The sequence below is a fragment of the Acartia tonsa genome, chromosome 7 (assembly GCF_053477335.1).
Source record: "Acartia tonsa isolate MP-2025a chromosome 7, ASM5347733v1, whole genome shotgun sequence".
In the NCBI taxonomy this organism is placed as follows: Eukaryota; Metazoa; Arthropoda; class Copepoda; order Calanoida; family Acartiidae; genus Acartia; species Acartia tonsa.
In genome coordinates, this window is record NC_137266.1 from 41425963 (window position 1) to 41450373 (window position 24411).

General features: G+C 32.9%; 1 protein-coding gene across 4 annotated transcripts in view; it reads right to left on the reverse strand.

Annotated features, from left to right (window-relative positions):
* The window catches only part of LOC145323772 (uncharacterized), an 83224-nt gene that overhangs the window by 26224 nt on the left and 32589 nt on the right, over positions 1–24411 (reverse strand). For 2 of the 4 annotated variants that reach the window (XM_080166302.1, XM_080166303.1), the window contains exons 7-13: positions 18806–18874; positions 14793–14863; positions 8531–8645; positions 7994–8014; positions 3005–3093; positions 2302–2376; positions 64–148 (exon numbers count right to left, since the gene is read on the reverse strand). In XM_080166302.1, the coding sequence (XP_080022428.1) occupies positions 64–148; positions 2302–2376; positions 3005–3093; positions 7994–8014; positions 8531–8645; positions 14793–14863; positions 18806–18874 (525 nt within the window). The remainder of the gene's footprint in view (positions 1–63; positions 149–2301; positions 2377–3004; positions 3094–7993; positions 8015–8530; positions 8646–14792; positions 14864–18805; positions 18875–24411) is intronic. The other 2 variants (XM_080166304.1, XM_080166305.1) reach the window with 1 other exon arrangement.

The window sequence follows — 24411 nt, forward strand, 5'->3', positions numbered from 1 at the left end:
GGGGTTTGAGTTACTGCCCCTTAATACAAATTACCCCTGTGTTTTAAAATAAAATATCTTTACCTTGCTGTCCCATATACTGGTCAGATTTGAGAGGGTGTACAATCCATTACAGTCTGCATAGTTGGCTCCAGTTACATTCAGGATTCTAGGTAGATAGATAGATAGATAGATAGATAGATAGATAGATAGATAGATAGATAGATAGATAGATAGATATATAGATAGATAGATAGATAGATAGATAGATAGATAGATAGATAGATAGATAGATAGATAGATAGATAGATAGATAGATAGATAGATAGATAGATAGATAGATAGATAGATAGATAGATAGATAGATAGATAGATAGATAGATAGATAGATAGATAGATAGATAGATGGATAGATACATACAAAGATAGATAGATAGATGGATAGATAGATAGATAGATAGATAGATAGATAGATAGATAGATAGATAGATAGATAGATAAAAAAAGCTGAGAAAATTAAGGTTTTCCTTAATATTTTCTAACAGACAAACAGACATTTATGGAATGAAAGAGTAGCTTCGCTACTTAAAATGAGTTATGTGATATATTTTTAGGAAGATATGATATTCGCTTTCAGCAGGAAAAAACAAATGATTTAATGAATAATATTTACATAATATTATTTTCACAAAAATATTCAAAAGTGTTTTCACTAAACAACTTTAATTCAATTAAAATAAGCAACATTTGGTCCTTAAGAAGCGCAGCAATAACAAGCATTAATCGCGATTTTAAAAGCGTATTTAAAATCCACTTAATAATTGTTGAGTAGCTTCGTTACTAAAAAAATTTTCTTAAGATTATCTTAACTACTAGGAAGAACTAAATATGGGCTATTAGGAAAGTTTTGTTTTACACATTTTATTAAAATCCGATTTTGAAAAAAGTCCTGCAGAAGGGAAGTGTAGGGGGTTGGGGTAGGGCCAATCCAATGGCAAAACTAAAGTTGGTTGATAACCCCCCCAAGTTCACATCCTATTTCACCATTCTACACCCTCTATGACTACAGGCGCCCCTTTGTAAAACCCTCTGCACGCCAATGGCTTTGAACAAGAAAATCTACCCTAGATCAAAAACAGATTTCCAATTTATTTGTTTTGTATGAACTTTACATAAAATTCAAATTATGAAAAGAAAATATAAACAGTGATAGTCGAGATTTTCTTTTCAGTTTAGAAAATTGATTTTTTCTTTAGTTGAAAGATCAATAGATGGAAAGCTAGATATGTTGTCAATCAGATAGATAGATGGTGTATTAGATAGATAGATACCTAGATTTTATTTTATTTGACAATTGAAAAGTATTTTTTTCTTCATTTGATAGATAGGTAGTAAGATAGATAGATAGTTAATTAAATAGATAGATATAATTAACTGATATTTAAAGAGACAGAACAATTTGATAGATAGATAATTAGTAAAAGATAGACCGTTGAATAGATAGATAGATAGATAGTTAAACAGATATAAAAATATAAATTTATTATCATTTATTAACAAACTGGTGATGTTTGGTGGATAGATAGATAATCAGTACGATAGATAAATAATTAATTATATAGATAGGTAAGATAGATAAATAGATAGTTGTTGGATAGCTACCCGATATTTAAACAAACAGAATAATTTGTAGTTATGTTTGGTTGCATAGACATCCAAGGGGGGGGTAATGGGGCGATTACCCCCCCCCAAACGATTTTGGGGGTGCTGTAGGCACCCCCAAATTTTTTTTCATTTTACCCCTCCCATTTAAAATTTACCCATACCCTTTAGGAGGGGGTATTTACCCCCCCCCCCAAACAATTTTGGGGGGGGTAAATACCCCCCCAAAATAAAAAATCTCTAACAAAAAAAAATTTTTGCGCGCTTCGCGCGCATTTTTAATACTTTATATTTAATAAAATTTAAATTACCCCCCCCAAAAATTTTACCCCGGGGGTAAATTTTGGGGGGTAAACTAAATTTACCCCTGCCAACAGATTTCAGGGGGGGTAATTACCCCCCCCAAGCAAATTTTACCCCCGGGGTAAAAATTTTTTGGGGGGGGGTAAAAAAATTTGCAGCGCGCTTCGCGCGCCATTTTAACCCCCCCAAAAACGAATTACCCCCCCCTTAAAAATTTTTTGCCCCCCATAGTTGTTGGATAGCCACCTGATATTTAAACAAACAGAATAATTTGTAGTTATGTTTGGTAGATATATAATTAGTAAGATAGTTAGATAGACAGATAGTTAGTAAGATAGATAGTGTTAATTTATATACCTGCTATTTGAACAGACAGAACAATTTGTTGTGATATTTGGTTGGGCCATTCTTACTATGCACGGACTTCCAGATCTAAAAGTTTTAAAATCAGTTAATTCTCATTAAACAAGGATGTCAACATACATAAAATTAAGCTTAAAACATTTTGTTAATAATCCCTAAAAATTATATTCTTATTCGATATTCTGATTAAACAAATATTATAATTATAATTATTTTTTAAAAGTAGAAAGTTTTTTTTTGTCTGTAGCTTAGGATTTCGATAACTACTGAACCAATTGAGTTTTCCATTTTGAGGAAGCCTTACATAAGTCGTGGGATGGTTCTAATCCTTTTACATAGATCCGAAGATGATTAAAGTCCCTCCACATATTATGACGTCATACAAAAGAATAGCCAATGAGAGGCCAGTATACACTGTAATTGACTTATGGTGGCCTCTCATTGGTTATTCTATCGTATGACGTCATAATATGTGGAGGGACTTAAATCTCTTCCATAGATCCCTGTCAGCGAATGTAACTTTACAAGGTGTCTCGAAAATCAGCCATGTGACGTCATAAAAATGAGGGATTCTCCATCTCTCTTTTAGAGGTTTTCTTTCCACTTCTCCTCTCATCTCCCTCATTATTATGACGTCACATGGCTGATTTTTGAGACAATTTGTAAAGTTACCAGCGAATTATTAAAATATCGTCACCTGTCAAAATTCGGATCCTCATTAAGGTTCCGTCTTTGACCGTCATCATACACATATCCACCCACATCTTGCATCCGGCCGAAACCAAACTAAACATAAACATTTCATTTTAGTATAAAAATATAAAATTCGGCCAAGTTACACTATGCTTATGAAGAAGTAACAGGATGTCTATCTGTACGAACTATATGGTTCTCCTTTACAGGATAGCTTCTCATAGGTACTGGGAAGTTTTATTGCTATTTTTGGGGAGTGTACTACCACCCTCCCAATTGAAATCGCAAAAAACCCAAAAAATACCTAACCCAATCTAGCGGCCGAGAAAATATTTTTGGTAAACAGCTTAACGTAAATTAGAAAATAAACATTTTACGTTCAGCTAGATGCCTATACCTAGTATATTATATAGACAGACAAATATCCTACTACTTTGGCAGATAGTAATCCAAGTACTGCATAAGATGGGTAGAAATTATTTAGCCAGAGAAAATTTTAATCTGATGAAAATCGGCCAGGTTATGCTTTAGTGTTACAGAGAAAGTCTTTGGATACCACTGCTTTGGAGGTCGAAAGGGCCAAACAAGATGGTTTGATTATTGTGTAAGATGTGCGTCCATGTAACTAGTCATAAAGTAGCTTTGATAAAAAAAATAATTATTACATTATTTCATGCTAAGTACAGTATTCTAAAGAAAAAACATTAAAAAATATTATTAACCAATTTGATAAAATGAATTAATCATCAAAATTAATTTAAATAAAAGAATAATAAATATTTGTAGTATGGTTTTAATCAGACAGTAATCTCCTAAAGGCCAACATTAGGGAACTTTTTGTATATACGTTTTCGTGGGCAATTTCATTGAATAGTGTAAGATATGTTCACCTTTTTATTGGTTATTTGTTTGAAGCAAAGATATTTTTATAAATGTTATGCAGTGTTAAATTAAAAGTTTCTTATAGTTCTTGAGTAATTTTGAGCTATTTTCAAATAAAAGTTCGTTTTGTTCAGATTCTTTGCCCCTAGTGCCTTAGAGTTAGTTTTAATTATAGGGCGGTTTCCCTTGAAGGAATTCAAAAGGGAGAAGTTTTTTTTCTGGTGTTAATTGTTACCCTAAGGTAGGTTAAGTTATATCATATAACTAGCCTCAAAGGGACACCATGGACACTGTCCCAATTTTGTATAACTTTTGCGGAACATGTTCCAGTTACGTCATATTTTTCTTTCCCGAAAAAGGGAAAGGGGAAAGAAAAAAAAAGGAAGGGGGGAAGAAAAAAGAGATGGGAGAAAAGGGGGTTTTCCCCATCTCTTTTGAAGAGATTTTCTTCCCCCCTTCTCTTTTTCGGGAAAGAAAAATATGACGTAACTGGAACATGTTCCGCAAAAGTTATACAAAATTGGGACAGTTTACATGGTGTCCTCAAAGGGTGAGGGTATAAAAACTTCTCCCATCCCATTATTTGAATTTATTTCAAACGAATAAGGAAGGGTATTCTGTGTTTGTTAGGAACATGAGGGAAATCGCAAAAATAAAGAGTAAACATATTTTTTAGATACCCCTCAAAGGGTTTATTGGCCCAAAAAATAATTAACCTAAACCAGTCCAGTTTAAAAAAAAGCTTTCACAAAAGTGATCGGAGATGGGAGTAGTGTGATACTACTAGTGAAGAAAAACCAACTTTTAGTCTATAATTAATAATAATGTCATAACTTTGTAATAAAAACACTTTAACAAGTTAATCAAATATATTCCCTTAGTAATAAACATAATACATCTAGATGGTCTATCTGGCCCAAAAATTCGTCAAACTTAAAAAGGTATTCCATAGTAGACAAACACCTTTTGTTTATATTTATACATTTAAGCGTCGAAATTTTTCGAGGATATAATTTCTAGAAAGCTAACTTTATCCTAAGGAATTTAACTGTTCATCATGGATAACTTATGATAGGTTTTGTCATGTGTTTTATGTTATACTAGAAAATAAATTTTTACACGATATAATTTACCCAAGAAAAGCTTTATTTCGAGAATTGCGACTATTTATAGCTGACTTGAAATGAAAAATTATGCCCTTTTATACCAAAATCTGTACATAATTTCAACCAATGAAATGTCTGGAATGCATCTCAACTGTTCACCTATTGGCTAATTTAGAGAGTATGTGCCTAGATTAACTCTATTCCCCTAATAAAATTATTTTACCTCAGAAAGGGAAATTATCATTATTCACAGAATTAATAAGAAAGTAGAGAAACTTTTTCTTGAAAAATTTGATTTGCTTTTAACTTTTCCGCTTATAAAAATTATTCTTTAACAATTTCAGTATAAATGAAGACTGTAAAATATTAATTTAACGTGGATGACAACATCCATAAAAGCAAAGCTCTGAAACATTATGACTAACGAATATTAACTTTTGTAGAGTGTTATAAATGAATATACAAAATAAGAATATTTAAATTTTGACAAAATTATATGTAAATTTGTTGCAAAATATCTTAAATACAGAATGCTGTTTAATGACAAACTGACATTTTTAGGACTTGATTATAGAGATGCTTTGCTCATATTATTGTACCTTATTCTAATTGGAATCAGTAATGATGATCTTATCACATAAAAATTGTTGTTAAAGAAGTAAAAAAACAACATGTTTAAAATGAACGTAACGATTATAGAGTTGCTACGCCTTCTAAATAGTACCTAACTACTTCAGGAATCATCATGCAAAGTTTGAAATTGATAGGACAATTCTATCCGATACGGACTGACCAACCCTACTTATAGAAAAGCTTCGCTTTTAAAAATCTAGGTTTTTAATAAGTTTTACAAATTATTAGCAGTTAAAGATTACCATGCTAACAGTCAATCATTTCATCCTTTTATAAAAGTACCGAAGGGTCTTGATAACTGCTGAACTGGTTCTCCCTAACAGTGAAGCTTCTCATTGGTCCTGGGAAGCTTTATAACTATTTTAAGTAACCCTCCCAAAAGAAATCGCCACTAGAATAAATCCCGCCACCCCTTAATTTATTTTCTTTTAAAAATCAATAGTTTAGATTCGAACCCCCTCATCCCCCTCACACATATGGGAGTAGCAACTAGTTAATTGTAATGTAGCTACAATTCTAAAAATATTCTAACCAAGACTATTATAAAGTTTTAATAAAAACATATTCAGCTTAATTTCAGGTATTGGAACAAATATTCAATAATTTTAATCTATTTTAGTCATGCGTTGTGATTTGATTAATTATTTCAATTAAATTCTTTATCAGAATAGTTTTTATCGAATCGTTTTATAGACAGCTTTTTGCGGATTTTTATATAAAAATTATAAGATTAAAACCAACTTTGTTGGCCCCGAGGGGCCAAAGGCACGGGTGACGAAACTTGTATTAATTTTATAAACTTTATTTTGATATTCGTGGGAAATTGTCTGTAATACGATGCTATACATGATACTGAGAACCAGTTTTAATACTGCAGATATTAAACGGTTCTCTATAAAAGAATGAATAAGCTTATTAACTAGTTAATCCAAGATTTATGGAGAAACTTAAACTTTAATTAGATAGGTTCTAACCAATTCCAATAGAGTTACAGGGAATCAGAAAAAGCATAAAAAAACGAGAATTAAAAAGATTAAAATCCTTATGATAAAGTAACATGATGTCTGTTTGTTTGTCTATTTGTCTGTGTGTATGTGTGTATGTTATTATAATATATTTACTGGGAAAAAATAATGACTTTATAAAAGTTTTCTCTAGGATAAGTAAATTTTTATAGAAACTTTGATTTTATAGAAATATTGAATTTCTATGACATATATTACCAAACTTTAAACCATCAAAATAGTTTGAGTTAGTTAATTAAAGCGCAGCTACTCTATAACTAGGAAACGTCAATACGTCTGTATGTTAAGTTAAGTGTTTTCCCTCAAAAGTACTTATTCGAGCATAGAACACCCAACCTCTTTTTGAAATAATTGAAAATTGGGGATAGGGGGGATTATGTAATTATATTTTTGAATTGGGTAAAGTAAGGTAATATTGAGTACTAAGTGGACAGCCCCGAATGGTTAAAGAACCGCAGGTTTGATCCCGTTGGGTTAGACGCCCAGCAGGGATTAAGCATAGAGGAAAAAATACTCAAATTCTTTTCCAATTAATTTTTATAAAAGTTTCAGTGATAAATAGGGTGATAAATTGATCTTAAAAATCGAATTTAATTTTTTTTTTCGACGTTACCGAAAAAGACCCCGCGCGAACTTTGGTCATTTTTGAAAAAAAATATTAACTATACATTTAAGCTCTCAACGGATTTCATAGTTCAAAATGTTTTTACGAATCAGTTCTGGGTCTTACCAATTTTTGTGTAGGTCGATCTTTATACACTTAGGTGAAAAATAAAAAAAATTTCGTCCGACTTTGAGACCCAAAAAGTACCCTTAAAATTTATCTCACAAAATTTTCATTTTATTCTTTTTTGTAGGCAATTTAATAAGAAATAAATTAGTTTTTATGTTTTTTTTGTCATTTTCTGTCACATGGAGATAAAGGTCATTTACTGAAGGTGGATAAAAAATTACCGGTTTAGCACCTTACCGGTCTATGCTCCGCTTGACCCTAGTCCCTTTCAAGAAAAGAGCCAATTTTTTAGCTTGTTATTGCTTCACTACCTTTGAACATACTTGCTCTTGTTATAAATAAAGAAAATGAAATGTGTGTTTTTATTTTAAGATAAATAGTAAATAATAATATGAAAGTTTCAAATCGATTGACCGATTCTATAATGTCTAATTGAATCTTTAAAATAGAAGTAATTAAGAAATACAATTAAAAATAGGTAAAAAGGATAATAAAGACAAATAGGTCTAAACTATTAATATATATTGAATTTAAAAAAAACTTTTACAGTATGATAAAAAAAAGAAAATATTACTTTAAGAAAGAAAAAAAAACTATAATGGACTTTTTTTTACCTTTGAAAGATATTCATCAAACTAAAATTATACTTTATCAATTTTGGTATATTATCATTTTTTAAGATATAAGGTATATTCTTTTTAAGGCAACAGTTAAGCCAATTTTTATATAATTTTCGTATCTGTAACAAACAAGCAATTTCATTAAAAAAATAATTTGGGTCTCAAGTGAAACTAGAGATTTTTTGAGGGGTGGGAGGTTGTTTTATAAATAATCATAATGGGCCAAATCCTTTAAAATGATTGTGATAGCCTAGGAGTAATATTTTATCCTTAGATTTAAGGAATATTAAAGACTATTAAACTCTTACTCTTAGCCTGAACTAAGAGTCTAGTATATAATAAGAGATAAGAAATTTTAGCAGGATTTGGCCCAATATGATGGTACTCAAAATGAAAACCAATACATTTTATTTTAGCTTTTTTTCTGCGACATTACATAGCTCATCTACAAAGAATTTTATTGCCAAAAAGTTGAAGTTTGTCTCACGATGAAATTTCCCAGCCTAGCTAAAAAATGGTTAAAAACCTGACCTTATTTAGATACCCATCTCTCTGGATGATAGCCCCAACGACCACACCGCCCAGGAATCCTATCCCGAGCATCGTCAGGGACAGGATCAGGATCCAGCATGCCTTCGTTCCAGAGCTGAAACAAAAAAATATAAAACTTTGGGTACCAGTGTAATTTACAGTACAATATCTCCTCCCTTCCTATAAATAGGGCATCTTCTGAATGAATGTCTTTCCGTTTTAAAACTAACAAATAGCTGATTTTATTAATTTCAAATTAAGTATATTTAAAGAGTTAAAAGAAAAAAATATGTTATTAATAGCCAGGGATCTAAAGGGACAATGGCCAATTTAGTGATAAACAATATAAAGTCTTTGAACCAAAGAATAAGATTATAAAACTTTGGTTACCAGTATAATTTACAGTCTAGAATAACCCCTACCTTCCTATAAATAGCGCAAATTCACGTTTTAAATCTTACAAATAGCTGACTATAATAATTTCAAAAGTAGTTTATAACAAGAGCTATAGGACATTGGACACTAAAAATTATATACATTCCCAATGAAGATAAACAAGAATATCCCTTCTTTAGATTAAAATTATTGGTTGAGAAGTTTGGCCACTACTAGTTTGGGAAAAGCCAATGAAAATTCAATAAAAGTACCCAAAGATAACGAATATGTTATTGAATTTGGCTGTTCGTCTGTTTAGATCTTGCCAATGACCAATTGAGCTTTGCTTTTAAGGGAGGCTTAACATAGGCCCCGTAATGTTTTTAGGCCATTTCATTAGGATTTTAAGTGTTAGGACAGATTTAGGATATTTTTCTTCTTCCTCGATCCCCCTTCTAATAGGTGCAGCCGCTAGTGAAATATTAGTTCAGGGAAGGAGAGGACATTGGGCGGTTTATTTAACTAGTCCCTAAAATTTTATACTAATGTTTTCTTATTTGTTGACTTGATATATACGGGAACTTTAATTGAATTTTGATTGGTTAATTCATTAAGTTAAGCGTCCAAACATTTCAAACATTAGTTTTTTGTATCATCGTTGGGGATGAACATTGATTTAGCTGTCCTTGTCTTATCCCTTTAGATTCCTGATATAAGTTAGTTTGGTTAAGCTTGCAAGATAAATATTTTCTCTACCTAGCTAGTCTAGTTTTCAGTTTATCCAGGGTTTCAAGGGATAGGTCAATGGACGCTATATTTATCTTACTACAAAAGTCTATTTGCCTGTGTTACAGGGGCGTCCAAGCTTTTTTTTTATTTGGGAGGGGGGGTTAAATTTTGAAAATAAAAATTTTGGGGGTGCCTACGGCACCCCAAGCTCATTTTGGGGAGGGTAATCTTTATTTTATAGTGGCATTTTTTTTATTTTTTTTTTTGGGGGGGGGGTAAAAATTGAAAATCCAATATTCATTTGGGGGGGGGGGGGGGTAATCACCCCTTTACCCCCCCCCTTGGACGTCTATGCTGTGTTATGTGGTATTTTTCTTCAATTGAAAGGTGTATTGTAAATTAAATTAAACAGTAATGACTTTTCTCGTATTCATTCGAATCCGGTGGATAAAAACCGGTTCTAATCCATACGAAAAAATTATGTCTGGCATCGTATTATATCCAGTTTTCTATGAATATAAAAATAAATAATCATACGATTAAAACCAGTTTTTTTAGGCCATGCCTTTGACTTCTCGGGGCTAAAAAACTGGTTTTTATAACCGCGGAAAGCTGTTTATAGTACGATGCGAGAAATAACTATTACCTCCCTGGGTTTAAGTTTAATAAAGTTAAAGTTATTAAATATTTTAGTTCAAGAATACATACATAGGTCAATGAAATATAAATTTACAATATCCAGTATAGCCTCATATTAAAGTAAATGATATGGTTCTCCTTTACATTGAAGCTTCTCATAGGTCCAGGGAAGGTTTATAACTATTTTGGAGAAAGGTACCTTCAACCTCTCAAGAGAATTCGTCTCTAGAAAGAAATGACATCCCCCACACATTTTTTTTTTGGGGGAGGGGTGGGGTATCTTTTATTTTAAGGGTGAAATATCCTCCCCCAAAATAGTTTAAAAACCCTATGAGTAGCAACCCTGTAAAGGAGAACCATATTGGTTCAGCGGTTAGCGAGATCCTTTGGTACACACAGACAAACAAACAGACAAACATCGTTCTGCTTTGTATTATAGATGGTATTTTTTTCCTTAAAATTATTGGAGGAAAGGTTAATTTATCCTCTATTCATCTATCCCTGGCCCTTGTCTAACTTAGATATCATCATTTGCTTTGCAAAGATTTTAGAGAATGTAAATCATTGTATTTTAGACAGTTATTCTCGGATATTAATATGAAAATTATTACCCAAAGTTTCTTTGAGAGGAAGAGAAAGATAGATAGAGAAGGAGGGAGAAAGAATGAAAAAATTTCATAGAAAATAATTTAATTTGTTGAAATTAAATTCAGGTTTTATATTCTACCTAACCTACTTATTATACATGTATGTATTAATGCATATAATATACGTGGATATTATGACAAGGGAAATTTTGCATACAATTTAGGTTGCTAATTCAGTCTTCATTTGGTCATTGGTCAGTTCTTTCCTCCAGAAGTAGGGGAAGGGATGCGGTAAAAGGAGGGGTGGGGGGGGGGGGTATCATTATAATAGTCAGCAAGAAGGACCATTTTATTAGAGTAAGCGAAAATATGATACAACATCCAAGTAATTATATATCGATTAGTATATTTCAACCCACAAATTATAAATTTAAAATATTAGCAGAAACATGAGAAAAAAATAACAAAAATTGGACCATGGAAAGAAAACGAAGTAGCGGGTTTTGTCGTATTTTCACAGTAGCTTTTATTTTATTTCTAGCCCCTGCAGTTCCAATTTCCTACCCCCTTCAGGGCAATCATTTACATTTACCTAACCTTACACAGGTCTCCTTAACAAAACCTTAGATTAAAAAAAATCTCCAAAGAAACGGACAACGGGGCCTTCAAATAGGGTACAGTGGTGGTCAGAATCCGTTGGAGATTAAATCTTAGCTGCTCCTTCTTGCCAGATATTGCAATTTGAAGTTTTGTGGTAAAAATGCCTAAAATTACAAGAATTCCAAGGATATGTGCATATGTGAACACCTGAATTCATCAATTAAAAAGGATGAGTTTAACATTTGAGGAGTTTAGATATCTCTTCATATGTAAACTACACACTACATCCCCATTCAACCCAATTTTTACTACCATAAATGATGTTTTAAACTTCAATAAAAGTAATAAATAAGGTACTACAAGCTTAAAGCAGTTTGTCAAATTTACAACTTTATCCTAAAGGCTGTTACCCTGGAACCAGAAGAAAAAACTTCAGTTTAAGTTTACATATGGCCCAAGTTACTATTAGTAATTCTGCCCCCCCCCCCCCCACACACACAACCTACAAACTTTAGGGTGGAGGGGGGGGGGAAGCATAGTAATACTATTATGTGTTTCTCAAAAACTAATTGAAGTATAGTGGGAAAAATTTTTATGGAAGGTTGTTAGGCCAAAAGATTGTAGAAATTGTGTTGACCACCTTCTCCCCCCCCCCCCCTCCCCTTCGTCCTAACCTAATTTGTGGGGGGGGAGGGGGGAGGGGAGGGGGTGGCAGAAGATCATTCCAATGTGTTTTAAAAAACTATTAGACATATATATATAAGCTTTTGGATTTGTATTGTTGTGGGACCCAAAGCACTTTTACATAAATTGCTGACCTCTTCCCCTCCCCTCATAAATAAAAAACATAACATTTTGTAAAGAGAGAAAGGGGGAGGGTTGCAGTTGAAAGGGTACTACTCTGTTGTGTTACTAAGAAACCGCTAGAATTATAGCAGCAAAGCAAACCTTTGAGATATGCTTTGGTAGGTCAAAAGTAACTTTTACAAATTTTGCTGAAACCCCCCTCCAGCTTCCCTCTGTATTGCTTTACAATCTTCCCCCCCCCCCCCCTCCAATTAAGATAAAAAGGCAAGTATAGCAATACCCTTGTGATTTACTTTGAGATTACTCATGATATAAGAGAAGACTCTAGGGGGCTAGGTGTCGCTTTGGGTATTAGACCTGTTCTCCACGCACCTTGAAACATACTCCGCTTATGATTGCAGTGTAAAGCATCCATTCACCCATCAGACAACCAACTCTCTGAGATGCATGACCTTTGTCTGAGAAGTCCCAACTGTGCATGGTAATGAGTTGCGCCTGTTTAGGGCCAAGGCATTCCCCCCACTCTAACTATTTACGTCGCGCATCTGACATTGGAACATAGCAGTGGGAATCATTTTTAACACCTTTAGTTATGACGCGGTGTCGGACTGAGATTCGAACCTATCACCTATGACGACGAGCTAATGAGCTACATGTTGAGCCACGGTTGCGGGTAAAAATACTCAAGATATAGTGTGCTTTTGGATTTAAACTTTAGTAGGTCCATAATTATAAATATTGCTGACCTTTCCCCAACTTCAACCAACCCTATCCAGAAAAATTATATTGCTGCACAATTTCCTCCACCCCCATAAAAAAATTATTAAATTATTGCTTGCCCTCCAGCTACCCTACATACAATCTCATCCCCTGTGTTTTGCTATTAATTCATTGTTTTGCTCAGGAACCAATACAGCAATAGGAGCAAACTTTGGAATAAAGCTTTTAGATTTCCAAATTGCTTTATATGTATTACCTTTTCAATGTTTGGGGAAGGAGCAATGGGTTGACAATATTTCTTTTATTAGTCTAATAGGTTGGAGGAGATTATGCAGCAAAATAATTGTACTAAATTGGGTCTGTGTAGTTGGAATAGATATTTATTAAAGTAAATATGGGCCTATATAAGTTAAAATATTAACCCTGAATATCTCTAGAGGTTTCAAAATGATACACAATATTATATACCTATGCCACTAGCCAATATCTCCAACAGATAGAGGGGGGGGGGGGGGGGATTCAGCAATATTTGTAATAGTAACTAATATCCTCAAAAAGCTTAAATCAAAAGTTTGTTTAATATAATTCAGTGATTTCAAAGTTATACAAGATTATTTTCCACATCCACTGCCCCCCTCCTAATAATTTGTGGTCTAAGAAGGGGGGAGGAGGTTGGTTGCAGCAATATTTGTAAGAGATTTTGATGCCTACTAAAGTTTAAATACTAAAGCTTATATATTTCTTTAGTGATATCTAAAGAACTCTGCCCCTTCACCCCCTTCCTATTAGATTTCATTAGGAGGGGGGGGGGGGAGATGGGGGGTAGTCAACAATATTTCCAGAAACTTTGGGCCTAAGAATACTTCAAGTAGTTTTGAGTAAAACATAATACTATTACTTTACCCCTCCGCCCCCTCCCCCCTTAAATTTATGGGCTGTAAGGGGTGGGGTTTAAGGGGGGGAGTTTTTTTTTAATTTAACTTTAACTATATGTAAACTTGAACTTTTTCTACTGTTTCCAGGGTATCAGCCTCTAGCTTAAAGTTTAAACTGGACATTGTACCTTTTTCATTACTCTTGTTGAAATAATTTCTGTAAAAGTTTTAAAATTTTCCAAATGGGGAGGGACTGTGTAGTTCACATATGCAGTCATCTAAACTCCTCAAATGTTAAACTCACCGTTTTATTTGATGAATTAAGGTGTTCACATATGCATATATCCTTGTAATTCTTATAATTTTAGGCATTTTTACCACAAAACTTCAAATTGCAATATCTGGCAAGAAGGAGCAGCTAAGATTTAATCTCCAACGGATTCTGACCACCACTGTACCCTATTTGAAGGCCCCGTTGTCCGTTTCAGTGGAGATTTTTTTAAATCTAAGGTTTAGTTAAGGAGACCTGTGCTTAAATAACCTATCAAAAGCTGCTATAATAAATACGACGAAACCCGAAACTTTTTGTCTATCCGTCAGTAGATCCGTCTGTATGACTGTATGTCTGTCTGTCTAACTGTACCTGCAAGAACAGCAGCCATCAAATTGTCTAAAAGCCATGTATATGACTATCTATCTATCGGTCTGTCCATCTGTCAGTAAAATCTGTATATGACTATCCATCTTTCAGTCTGTCTGTCCGTCTGTGTGTTTGTCTGTATGTATGTATGTCTGTCTGTCCGTACCTGCAAGAACAGCAGCCATCACAATGTCTACAAGCCAAGTATATGACACTTTATCTATCAGTCTGTCCGTCTGTCTCTCTGTCTGTGTGTCTGTCCGTCATGCCATCTGTCTGCCTGTCTGTACCTGCAAGAACAGCAGCCATCACATTGTCTACACGCCATGCATTCTTCTTGTTCAGCCTCCTCTTTTTTAACCTGAAATAAAGCAAAGTTTATTGGTGCTCCAGAATCAGATTACAACTAGTGGTTAAAACGTTTGAACACTCAAGTTATTGAACCAACCGATCAAATTCAATAAAAAGACACCGAAATTGTTAAGCCATCGAATAAAAAAAGATATTATAAAACTTTTGGGACTAGTGTAATAAACATCCCAATGTATCCCCCCCCCCCTCCCTGTATTTCTCTACTTTAGGTCAGGTTAGGTAAGGTTATATTTTGTACTAGGTATCCATCCCCGCAGGAGTGAGTCAAACATGATTTTGCTATGTTTTTGCTAAGTTAGGTTAAGTTAAGTAAGTGATAGAGAGCTATAATAGTTATTTAATGAATCGTATTATAGAGAGCTTTCGGCGGGTATCAAAATGAAAAAATATAAGAATAAAATCAGTCCCGAGGGGCTGATGGACTGGTTCATTAGAACTGGTATTTATATTACAATTTGATCTTAATATTCGTGGAAAATTTTTGTAATACGATGCTATACAATATACATGATTTTTTAGTATGGGTGAAAATATGTTCTAATCCACTGGATCTTAATCGGTTTCGAACCCTTACTGAAAATAGTTAGAAATAAGACTGTAGTTTGGGGGAAAACTTTCCTAAAACTAAAGAAAAAAACAGAATTAAATTGAATAATAACAATATATAGAATCTATATAAATACTCTATATACATACATAAATATATTCTCTAGGCTTAAATCTGTTTTTATTCGAATCTACTTTTATTCCACTTTCCTTTGTTCAATTTCTGAATACCATACAACAAAGATTTAGTAGAGTTGCAATAATATATTGAAAATGGACATTTACAGTATTTTAGTAGCAAATCTACTCTTTAATTGACTGTCTGTATGTTTGTCCGTCAGTAAGCCTGTAACGCTATGGGGGAAATGTGATTTCTTGTTATTACATTTTAAATCGGAAGCTTTATCAAGCAGTTACTATTTTTAATCTCTTTAGATTGATGCGGTTTTGGAAGGACAACTTTTAATTAAACATTTTAAAGGACAGGTAAGGAGAGGACATTGGACTATGAATTTTGTGGTGTCCAAAGTTTTATAATTATGCTCTCTAAAACCTAAGAGAACTTTTATCTAAGCTTGATTTATTAGTTCAAACTATTAGTGTCAACTAATGATATGATCTAGAAAAGAGGTTATATTGTTTATGATCATTGGGGATGCACATCAATTGATATAAAAATGTAGCTTTAAAATAACCATGATACAAAATTTAAGAACTATACAGATAAATAGATTTAGTTTACTCAAAATAACAAACATTCGGGATCTAGTGCAGTTCAAGGTAAATGTTCCTAGGAACTTATCTATGAACTTTAAAGGCTACTAGCTGCCAAACGGCTAAACGTACATTTTATTCCCTCAAATCGTTATTAGCTTTGTAGGTCCTCCCTTATGTCGGATTTTAAATTTTGTACTAACATAATATACGTTCTGCAGTTTGGCCGGTACGGTAGCAGCCCTTAAAATCATAAATTTTTTTGTAGATAATCGATACTAGAAACATTTAACCGAGAACTTCACAAGATCCAACATTCGAATAAGTCGCATGTACTGTATATTGTACAAAGTACATAATATTATGGAGGCAGCTACGGCAAAACTTCTATACCATTTTAGTAATGAATGGGAACGTATGGCTCTTAAATTTAATTCTTAAATAAAAGTAACAGGATATGTCTGCTTGTGTCTGTCTGTCTGTACCTCAGGATCTTACTAACCGCTGAACCAATAAGGTTCTCCTTTATAAAGTAGCTTCTCATTAGTCCTGGGAAGGTTTATAACTATATTAGGAGTGGGTGCCATCACCCTCCCAAGAGAAATCGTATGACTGAACTTCCCTTAGTACAAGGGTGCTGAATTTTTTGGTTTTCGACTCTTGGCCTAACCCAGCCCCCCCTCCTTCTTAAGTAGCCCAAGAGGCCTCTAGGAGGCATAGCCGCTAGTGGAAACTAAAGTAGTATAAAGTATAGTTATTTATTTTCATTCTGACTAAAATATATTTTACTTTCCACCCAATATAAGAAGAGAGGGATATGTTTTCTGAAAATTTCAGCAAGGAAAGGGAAGGGGACATTGGACTGAAAATTATACCGGTTTCTAAATTTTATTGGGTAAAACTTTTAGACACTGATCGTTTGAAATAATCAATCAAAATTTGATAAGCCATTCAATGAGAAATCGAATTTATAAATCTTTGAGTACCAGTGTAATTAACACTGTAATATCTCCTCCCTCCCGGGGTATTTTGTGAAAAAAAGTTGGGGTGTAGATTAAATTAAATGGCATTTTCCTGTCTTTAAATGGGAAATTTTGAATAACTGTAACGTTTATAGTAACTCATTAAAGTAACAGAATTTAGGAGGCACGGGGTGGGAACCCTGTGTCGACTTTCAGTTTGGTCTTTGAATATCAGCCAAAAGCATCGAAAATATAGCTGAGTCGCTGCAAAAGAACAGAAAGCAATTTACTAGCAGACAAAAAAGCTGTACACAACTTGGACCAGGTAGTTGTCTTGATCATACATCTTACTTGTACATTTATTATTCACTTAAAGGTGACATGATTAAAAACTCAGAACATCTATCCTTTTTACAAAGCTTATAAAATCACTCAAGATAAATCCATTAACTTATTTGATTCTAGACATTTTCTCTAGTACATTTAGTACAGAATAAAACCTATATTCTGAAGTAGTTGATAGTCTGTCTGTTAATCCTGTGGATAAACAAGATTTCTGAAACTGTTATAACTCATGAATAAGATTTAGCCAACAAGCGAAATAAATCTAAAATAATATTTGGGAGCAGATAAAAAGGGCGTCAAGTGTTGCCCCCCAACTATAGCTGAAAATGACGTATAAGTTTCGTGATTTTCCCCCCAATTAATTTCATTGTTGTTATAAGCTGGTTTTAATTAGATTGTAGTGTTCACTGGCAAGTGTGATAAAATTTCTTAGAAGATTGGATTAGAAATCAAAATCATTTTTATCTTTAAGTCTCAGATTGATTTTATGCCCCCAGATGCTAAGTACGCAGCCTCTGGCAGGCTAAATACTAACACCAGTTATTGAAATAAGTAATTGGTAGTTTGTCTGTCTGTATATTGCCTATAATAAATGATGTCTTATCATACTAGAGACCAATGATAGGCCAATACACAGACTATGTTACCAATGACAGGCCAGTATACATTCTAATTGATTAAGCTTTGGTAGGTCAGTATAACGTAATTTTTTGTAAGCACTATAAAAAGCTCCCGATGTCACACTTGAATATAATACTTATTATTAATCTTTATAATTTGCAAAGCTGATATGAAATCTATTCATATGTAGTATATATGGCTTCAATTTTATACTTTATTTGCAATTTATATTCAATATATTAGTGGCTGCAGGGGCGTCCAAGCTTTTTATTTTGGGGGAGGGGGTAAAATTTTTTTAAGCGGGGGGTAATTCGGTTTTTGGGGGGGGGGGGGTAAAATGGCGCGCCGCAAATTTTTTTTAGACAAAATAGTTCAAATCCCATATAAAACGAAATTGTAAATCCCTCCCTGAATAAACATGATAGACTGCCGAAAGGGATAAGACAATGGCTGATACATTTATGTACATCCCCAATGATGATACACAATATTACCCCTTCCTGAATAACAAATATTACCCCTTCTGTAGATTAAAATTAGCGGTTGAAACGTATGAACAATCAACTATTAATGAATCTACCTATCAAAATTCACTAAAGTCCCTGAAGTTGTTAAGGCAACTATAAAGAAAACGTTATTATAAAACTTTGGGGACTAGAACAATAAACAGCCCATTGTCCCCTCTTTCCTTGTAGACTGTACTTTATAAACTGTAGCGGCGCTACTGTATAGATAAGTTTTACCTGCATCAACTGACCCTCAACTTTTCTAGCAGTCAGGCTCTCTACACTCTTGCCCAACTGTTTTCTTGTCTGAAAAATAAATGCATAATTAGAATTTTTAAAAGGGAAGATTTTCAAAAATTATGGTCTGTCCGTCTGTAACGGATAGCTCTTATCGTTAATTTAAACATGTTAGAATTGTCTGATCGATACTTTATAATCGTTACCAGAGCCTCCGTTTAAAACATGCTGATTTGTAGCATTTTTTTGCCAACAATTTTTGTATGATTTTTAGTACAAGAAGGAACAATATTATAAGCGAAGTTCCTCTATAAGCAAGTCCTACAAATGTAAGTATGTCCTTAATCATAGTCCTATATTAGCATTTTTCTACAAATCTATATACAATTTATATTTTAAAAACAATTATTTTCGAAAAACAATCATTAAAAGCACAAGAAATCTTATGGAGAACAAAATAAATTAGTATTGCTTCATATAGAATGTCCTCCTACCCCTCCCTCCCTAGCTTACATGTATACTGTAATTTAATCAAGACAGAATAATTAACAAGTTTTTGCTCTCTCTCTTTCTGTGGGTAAAATATAATCTTAGTGTCCACAAATAACTTTAATAGGTTTTATTATTATTTGGCCATAACTTGGTCAAAAATGCTCACAAATCAGACCTTTTCGGACCGAAGATACTCAAATGGTTCCTTTACAAGCCCAATCAATCAGTTTTAAGATATCTTAATATTTCAAGGAAAATTGATGAAAATACTAAAAAAACGCAAATTTGGGTGTTACCTTTCATATGCATAGATACCATAAAATCAACAGAAAAAATACTTATTTTTACTTTTTCTCATTTTTAAAGTTTGATTCTGTTAAATTGGCTATTCTTGAAGGGATTTATGCATTGATTATACTGAAACATAATATTGGGTAGAATTTAATGTATTTCTAAGAAAGAAAATTTGGAAAATAAGAAATTTTGCCTTTTTTTGGTATTTTCATCAATTTTCTTTGAAATATAAAGATATCTTAAAACTGATTGATTGGGCTTGTAAGGGAACCGTTTGAGTATCTTCGGTCGAAAAAGGTCTTATTTGTGAGCATTTTTGACCAAGTTGTGGCCAAATAATAATAAAGCATATAAAAAGGTAATACACTTTATTCAAAACGAAAAAGAACATTTAATTGAAATACAAAAATAAAGACAAATTTATAAAAATAAATTTTGTATTTAAAAAAGTTATTAATTTTAGCCTAGATTTCCTAATTTAAATCTTCTTTTTTTTGACTTGCCATTCTTTGAACAAAAAAAGTAGATTCTGTATGTTACCAAATTGAGATTACAACACAGAGAGTAATTAAATATAGGTAACTCAATCAATACATCACAAATACTGAGCTTTTGGAGCCCAGGGATAACAAACTCAATTATTTAAGACCACCTAGATGCGCAGGTAATATCAATAAATCATTGTATATTGTAATAATTTAGTTAATAATAATATAAATATAATGTATCATAACATAAACCAGGTGTTAATGATCCAATATTATCAAGAAGGAAGGGGACAATGGGCTGTTTATTTTACTAGTCCCAAAAGTTTTCAATAACGTTTTTTATTCGTTGGCTAAACAACTTTGGAATCTTTTAATGATTTTTATCTGTTGATTCATAAAGTTGAGTGTCAAAACATTTCAACCCATATTTGTAATCTACAGAAGAGGGAATTGTGTGTTTCATCATTAGGTATGTACATCAATTTATCGGCTATTGTCTTATCCCTTATGATCCCTGAATATTGTAAAAATTTTTTGGCGACTTCACTTAAAGTGTAAATGGACCATCAAAACCCCCTCTATGGTTTCATGTTCGAATTGTATATGTTAAGTTAAGCTTGATGGTTTGTATTGTCATTTCGCCCATTTTAATACATTACTGATATTAAGCTTTATCAAAAAGCATTATATACCAATTTATTGTTTTTATATGTAACCTTCCATATTTATATTATATTTTCTCTGTTATAATGATTAGGAAATAATATTAATGGCAAGTATTTAATAATAAATACCTTCCAATAGATGAGACGTTAGAGGTTAGAAAATTGGGCGTTGCTACAAAAGACCAACTCTACAAAAGACCTACGATTTTTTGTAGGCGTTGGTCTTTTGTAATGTTGGTCTTTTGTAGAACCGACTCGTTGGTCTTTTGTATGCGTTGGTCTTTTGTAGCAACGCCGAAAATAGAGTTAACTTAGAGCTTATCTAGAAAAACCTGTTTTTAGACAAATTATTAGATTACAAGCAGCATGGAGGGACGTAGAGTCCCTTTTTTGAAGAGATATTAAAACAGCCTAAAACCATTCTAAGATTTAAATATTATAGCCTAAAACAAGAACATATGAATCATCCCTAATGAGAACCTAATCGGTTAGGTAGTTATAAAAATCTTGAACTTGAGACAAAAAAACTTACTACTATAAAAGGATAGAATTATCCTATCAATTTTAATCTTTTATGACATACATCAACAATTCAAGTTTGTCCAATTTTTTGTGAATAAATCACTAGCTATGACAATTTAAGCAATGAAATGTATCAAAATCATAAATTTTTTGTATTTTTTTTGTAAAAATTAAAAGTGTTAACATTTCTATAAAGTGAGTTAAAGAGAAACTTCAGATAAAGTTTGTAAGTATGTATGTTGTAAAATTCAAAATTTTACAGCCCATTTTTTAAAATTAATTTTTAATTTTTTTCCTTGTAGATTTTTTTGCATTTATGAGAAAAATCTCTGAAATTGTTTTGCAAAAATTTTTAATTTAAAATACAAAATGTATAGGAGAATTTTATCATACAAAAAATTGGTGTCCAAAAATTATTTTTTTTTATAGAAAAATAGAGTAAAGTGTTATGCTGTAATAAAGGATAAGAACGATTATGTCCATAAGTAGCGAATCAATAAGAAACCATCAACATAACAAGAGATTTCTCTGTTTTTTGAGGTTTTTTTTTGGAGGGTGTTTTCCTACCCCACCAAACATAGATTAAAAACACCACAAGATTAATAGCTATATTCCTTGAAAAGCACAACTTGTCGGATCAGCGGTTACCGAGATCTTAATACGGACAGACAGACATCATACTACTACTTTATATTACAATATGGAACTAATAATAATTGTTGCAAAATCCCCGAAGCGTGAAAATTACCCCCCCCCACCCCCCCAACCCCCCCCATTACCCTATATTCACCAATTAGCGTTATTTGTCTATTTGCATACATTGGTTTTGTTATAGGATAAAGGAATATAGAAATATTACAGAAATATGGTAGTTAAAGCATCTGATTGAATATAAGGTAATGTTTCCACTACTAACAAAAACCTTATCATATTTTCGATGGCTTTCAATGTTTTTCCACTTTTTTAATGATTGATAGAAAAATCCTCTAATAGTAAATATCTAATAATGTTAAAGTTAATATTTCTAGTGCTTCGTTTGAAAATGTTTTTTTTTATAGCACATAGCATTGTTTTCTCTTGGAAGGGTTTTAGTAACCTTCCCCAAAATAGTTCATTGGACCTATAAGATGCTTACTGTAAAAGAAAACAATAACGGTTCAGTGGTTAAAGAGATCCTTGCTACACACTCACACATACACAGACTGACAGACAGACATACAGACATCCTGTTACTATTATAAATAGAAAAATAAAGTTTATCGGATAGATAATCTAAAGACATTCAAACATGTTCAATTTCATCCCCTAGGAGTTACCGCATAATCATGACAAGAAAAGCAAAGATTATTTGTTTAAAATTTTTGAACAAGTTTGCTTTTATAAAGTTCTTCATAAAACCACTCTTGAAGTGAGTTGATTCATGGCCATTTTTATCAGTTGCTTTGCTAAGGTCACGGATTTATATTTTATTGAAAAGTGAAATGAAGTTACCTAACCTAAAATAATGAAATGCACTATGTCCCAATTTAGGTTCTGACACTAAAGTCAAAGCACCTTTGAACGCACTGTGATGTCTTAATAATAGAGAATCTTCACTACATATAAGTATTTACTTGTTGCTATTTCCCTGTATTTTTTTGCTTGGTTGAGTGATAAACAGGGAGGAAGGGGACATTGGATTCTAAATTACACTGTTATTTTTTGCTCTTGCAAACCTTGGGGGCTATTATCAAATCTTCATTGGGTTGTCCAACATATTTTATTCTACAGAAGCTTTAATTTTGTTTATTTAAATTGGGGTGACCATCAATATATCCATTATCTTATCCCCTATATCCCTGGTGATTAACCATTCTAGCGAAATAACATCCCTTCCTTGCTATTAGGAAAAACTGCAAATCTTCATTTTTGATGCGAAACTACTCTGTAAGTGCTGGCATGAAAACGTTTGTGCGTTCATGAACGCTAACAAAATACTGGATTTTCTTGCTTTATATCAGATTTGAGGGAAAGCATCGATTTATTAAAGTAGCTTCGCAAATGAAATTAGTTATATCGTTTGAACATCCAAACCTATTTCATCTAATTTATAATTCCTTTTCCTTTGATGGAGTGTTTAGTTAAGAGGAAACGTAGGGATGAGGTTATGGAAGAAAAATCTTTCCCGTATCGCTTCGAAACCGATTAATATCCGGTGGTTTACGACCGGTTCTTAGCCATACAGAAAAATTATGTCTAACATCGTATTATATCCAAATTTTAACGGCATCTCGGGGCTAAAAAACTGGTTATAATCTAATAATTGTACACTTTTATATCCGCATAAAACTGTTTACAATGCTAGAAATTATAATTCCACATTTGTTATTTGTAAAATTGGTAAGAGTCTATCACTCTTAAAAAATCAGTCTTGTGACGTTATACAAAATGAGGGATTATCCATCCCTTTTTTAGGGGTTTTCTTTCCCACTTCTCCTCCCATCTCCTAATTTCTATTACGTTACATGGCTGATTTTGAGACACTTTGTCCAGCTTCCGCCAATGGCTGAAAGGATAAATCATGATTGCCGCTAGGGTTGGGCCGGATATTTTTTTGGCCAGATACCGGATACCGGATATCCGGCTGATTTCAAATGCCGGATATCCGGTAACCGGCCGGATATCCGGCAAATATCCGGTTATCTGGCCAAATTACCGGATATCCGGCCGGATAACCGGCCAAATTACTACATATTAAAGTATCAAAAAAAGGATATAGTCCCTTTTGTGGCAACGCACCTTAAGGGGCGATTCGTTGTATTTTTAAAATTGCTTTTAATAGGTTATTTTAGGTTAGGTTAGGTTATATTTGGTTAGGTGATTGCCCCGCAGGGTTAGGCAATTGGCCCCGCAAGGTTAGAGTCCCCCGCAAGGGGCTAGAAATAGGAGGAAAGCTACTGTGAAAATACGAATAATCGCTCCTTAAGGGTCGTTGCCACAAAGAGGACTATACCCGCAAAAAATTTCTTCATAAACTAGTGTTTTATATTATACTAGCGGCTGCGTCCCTAGTATCTAGGGATATTAGAAGGGACATGAAAGTGCAGAAAAATAATTTAAAACCTTACAACGACTTTTTTTTATGAAAATGAAACAGCCTAAAACC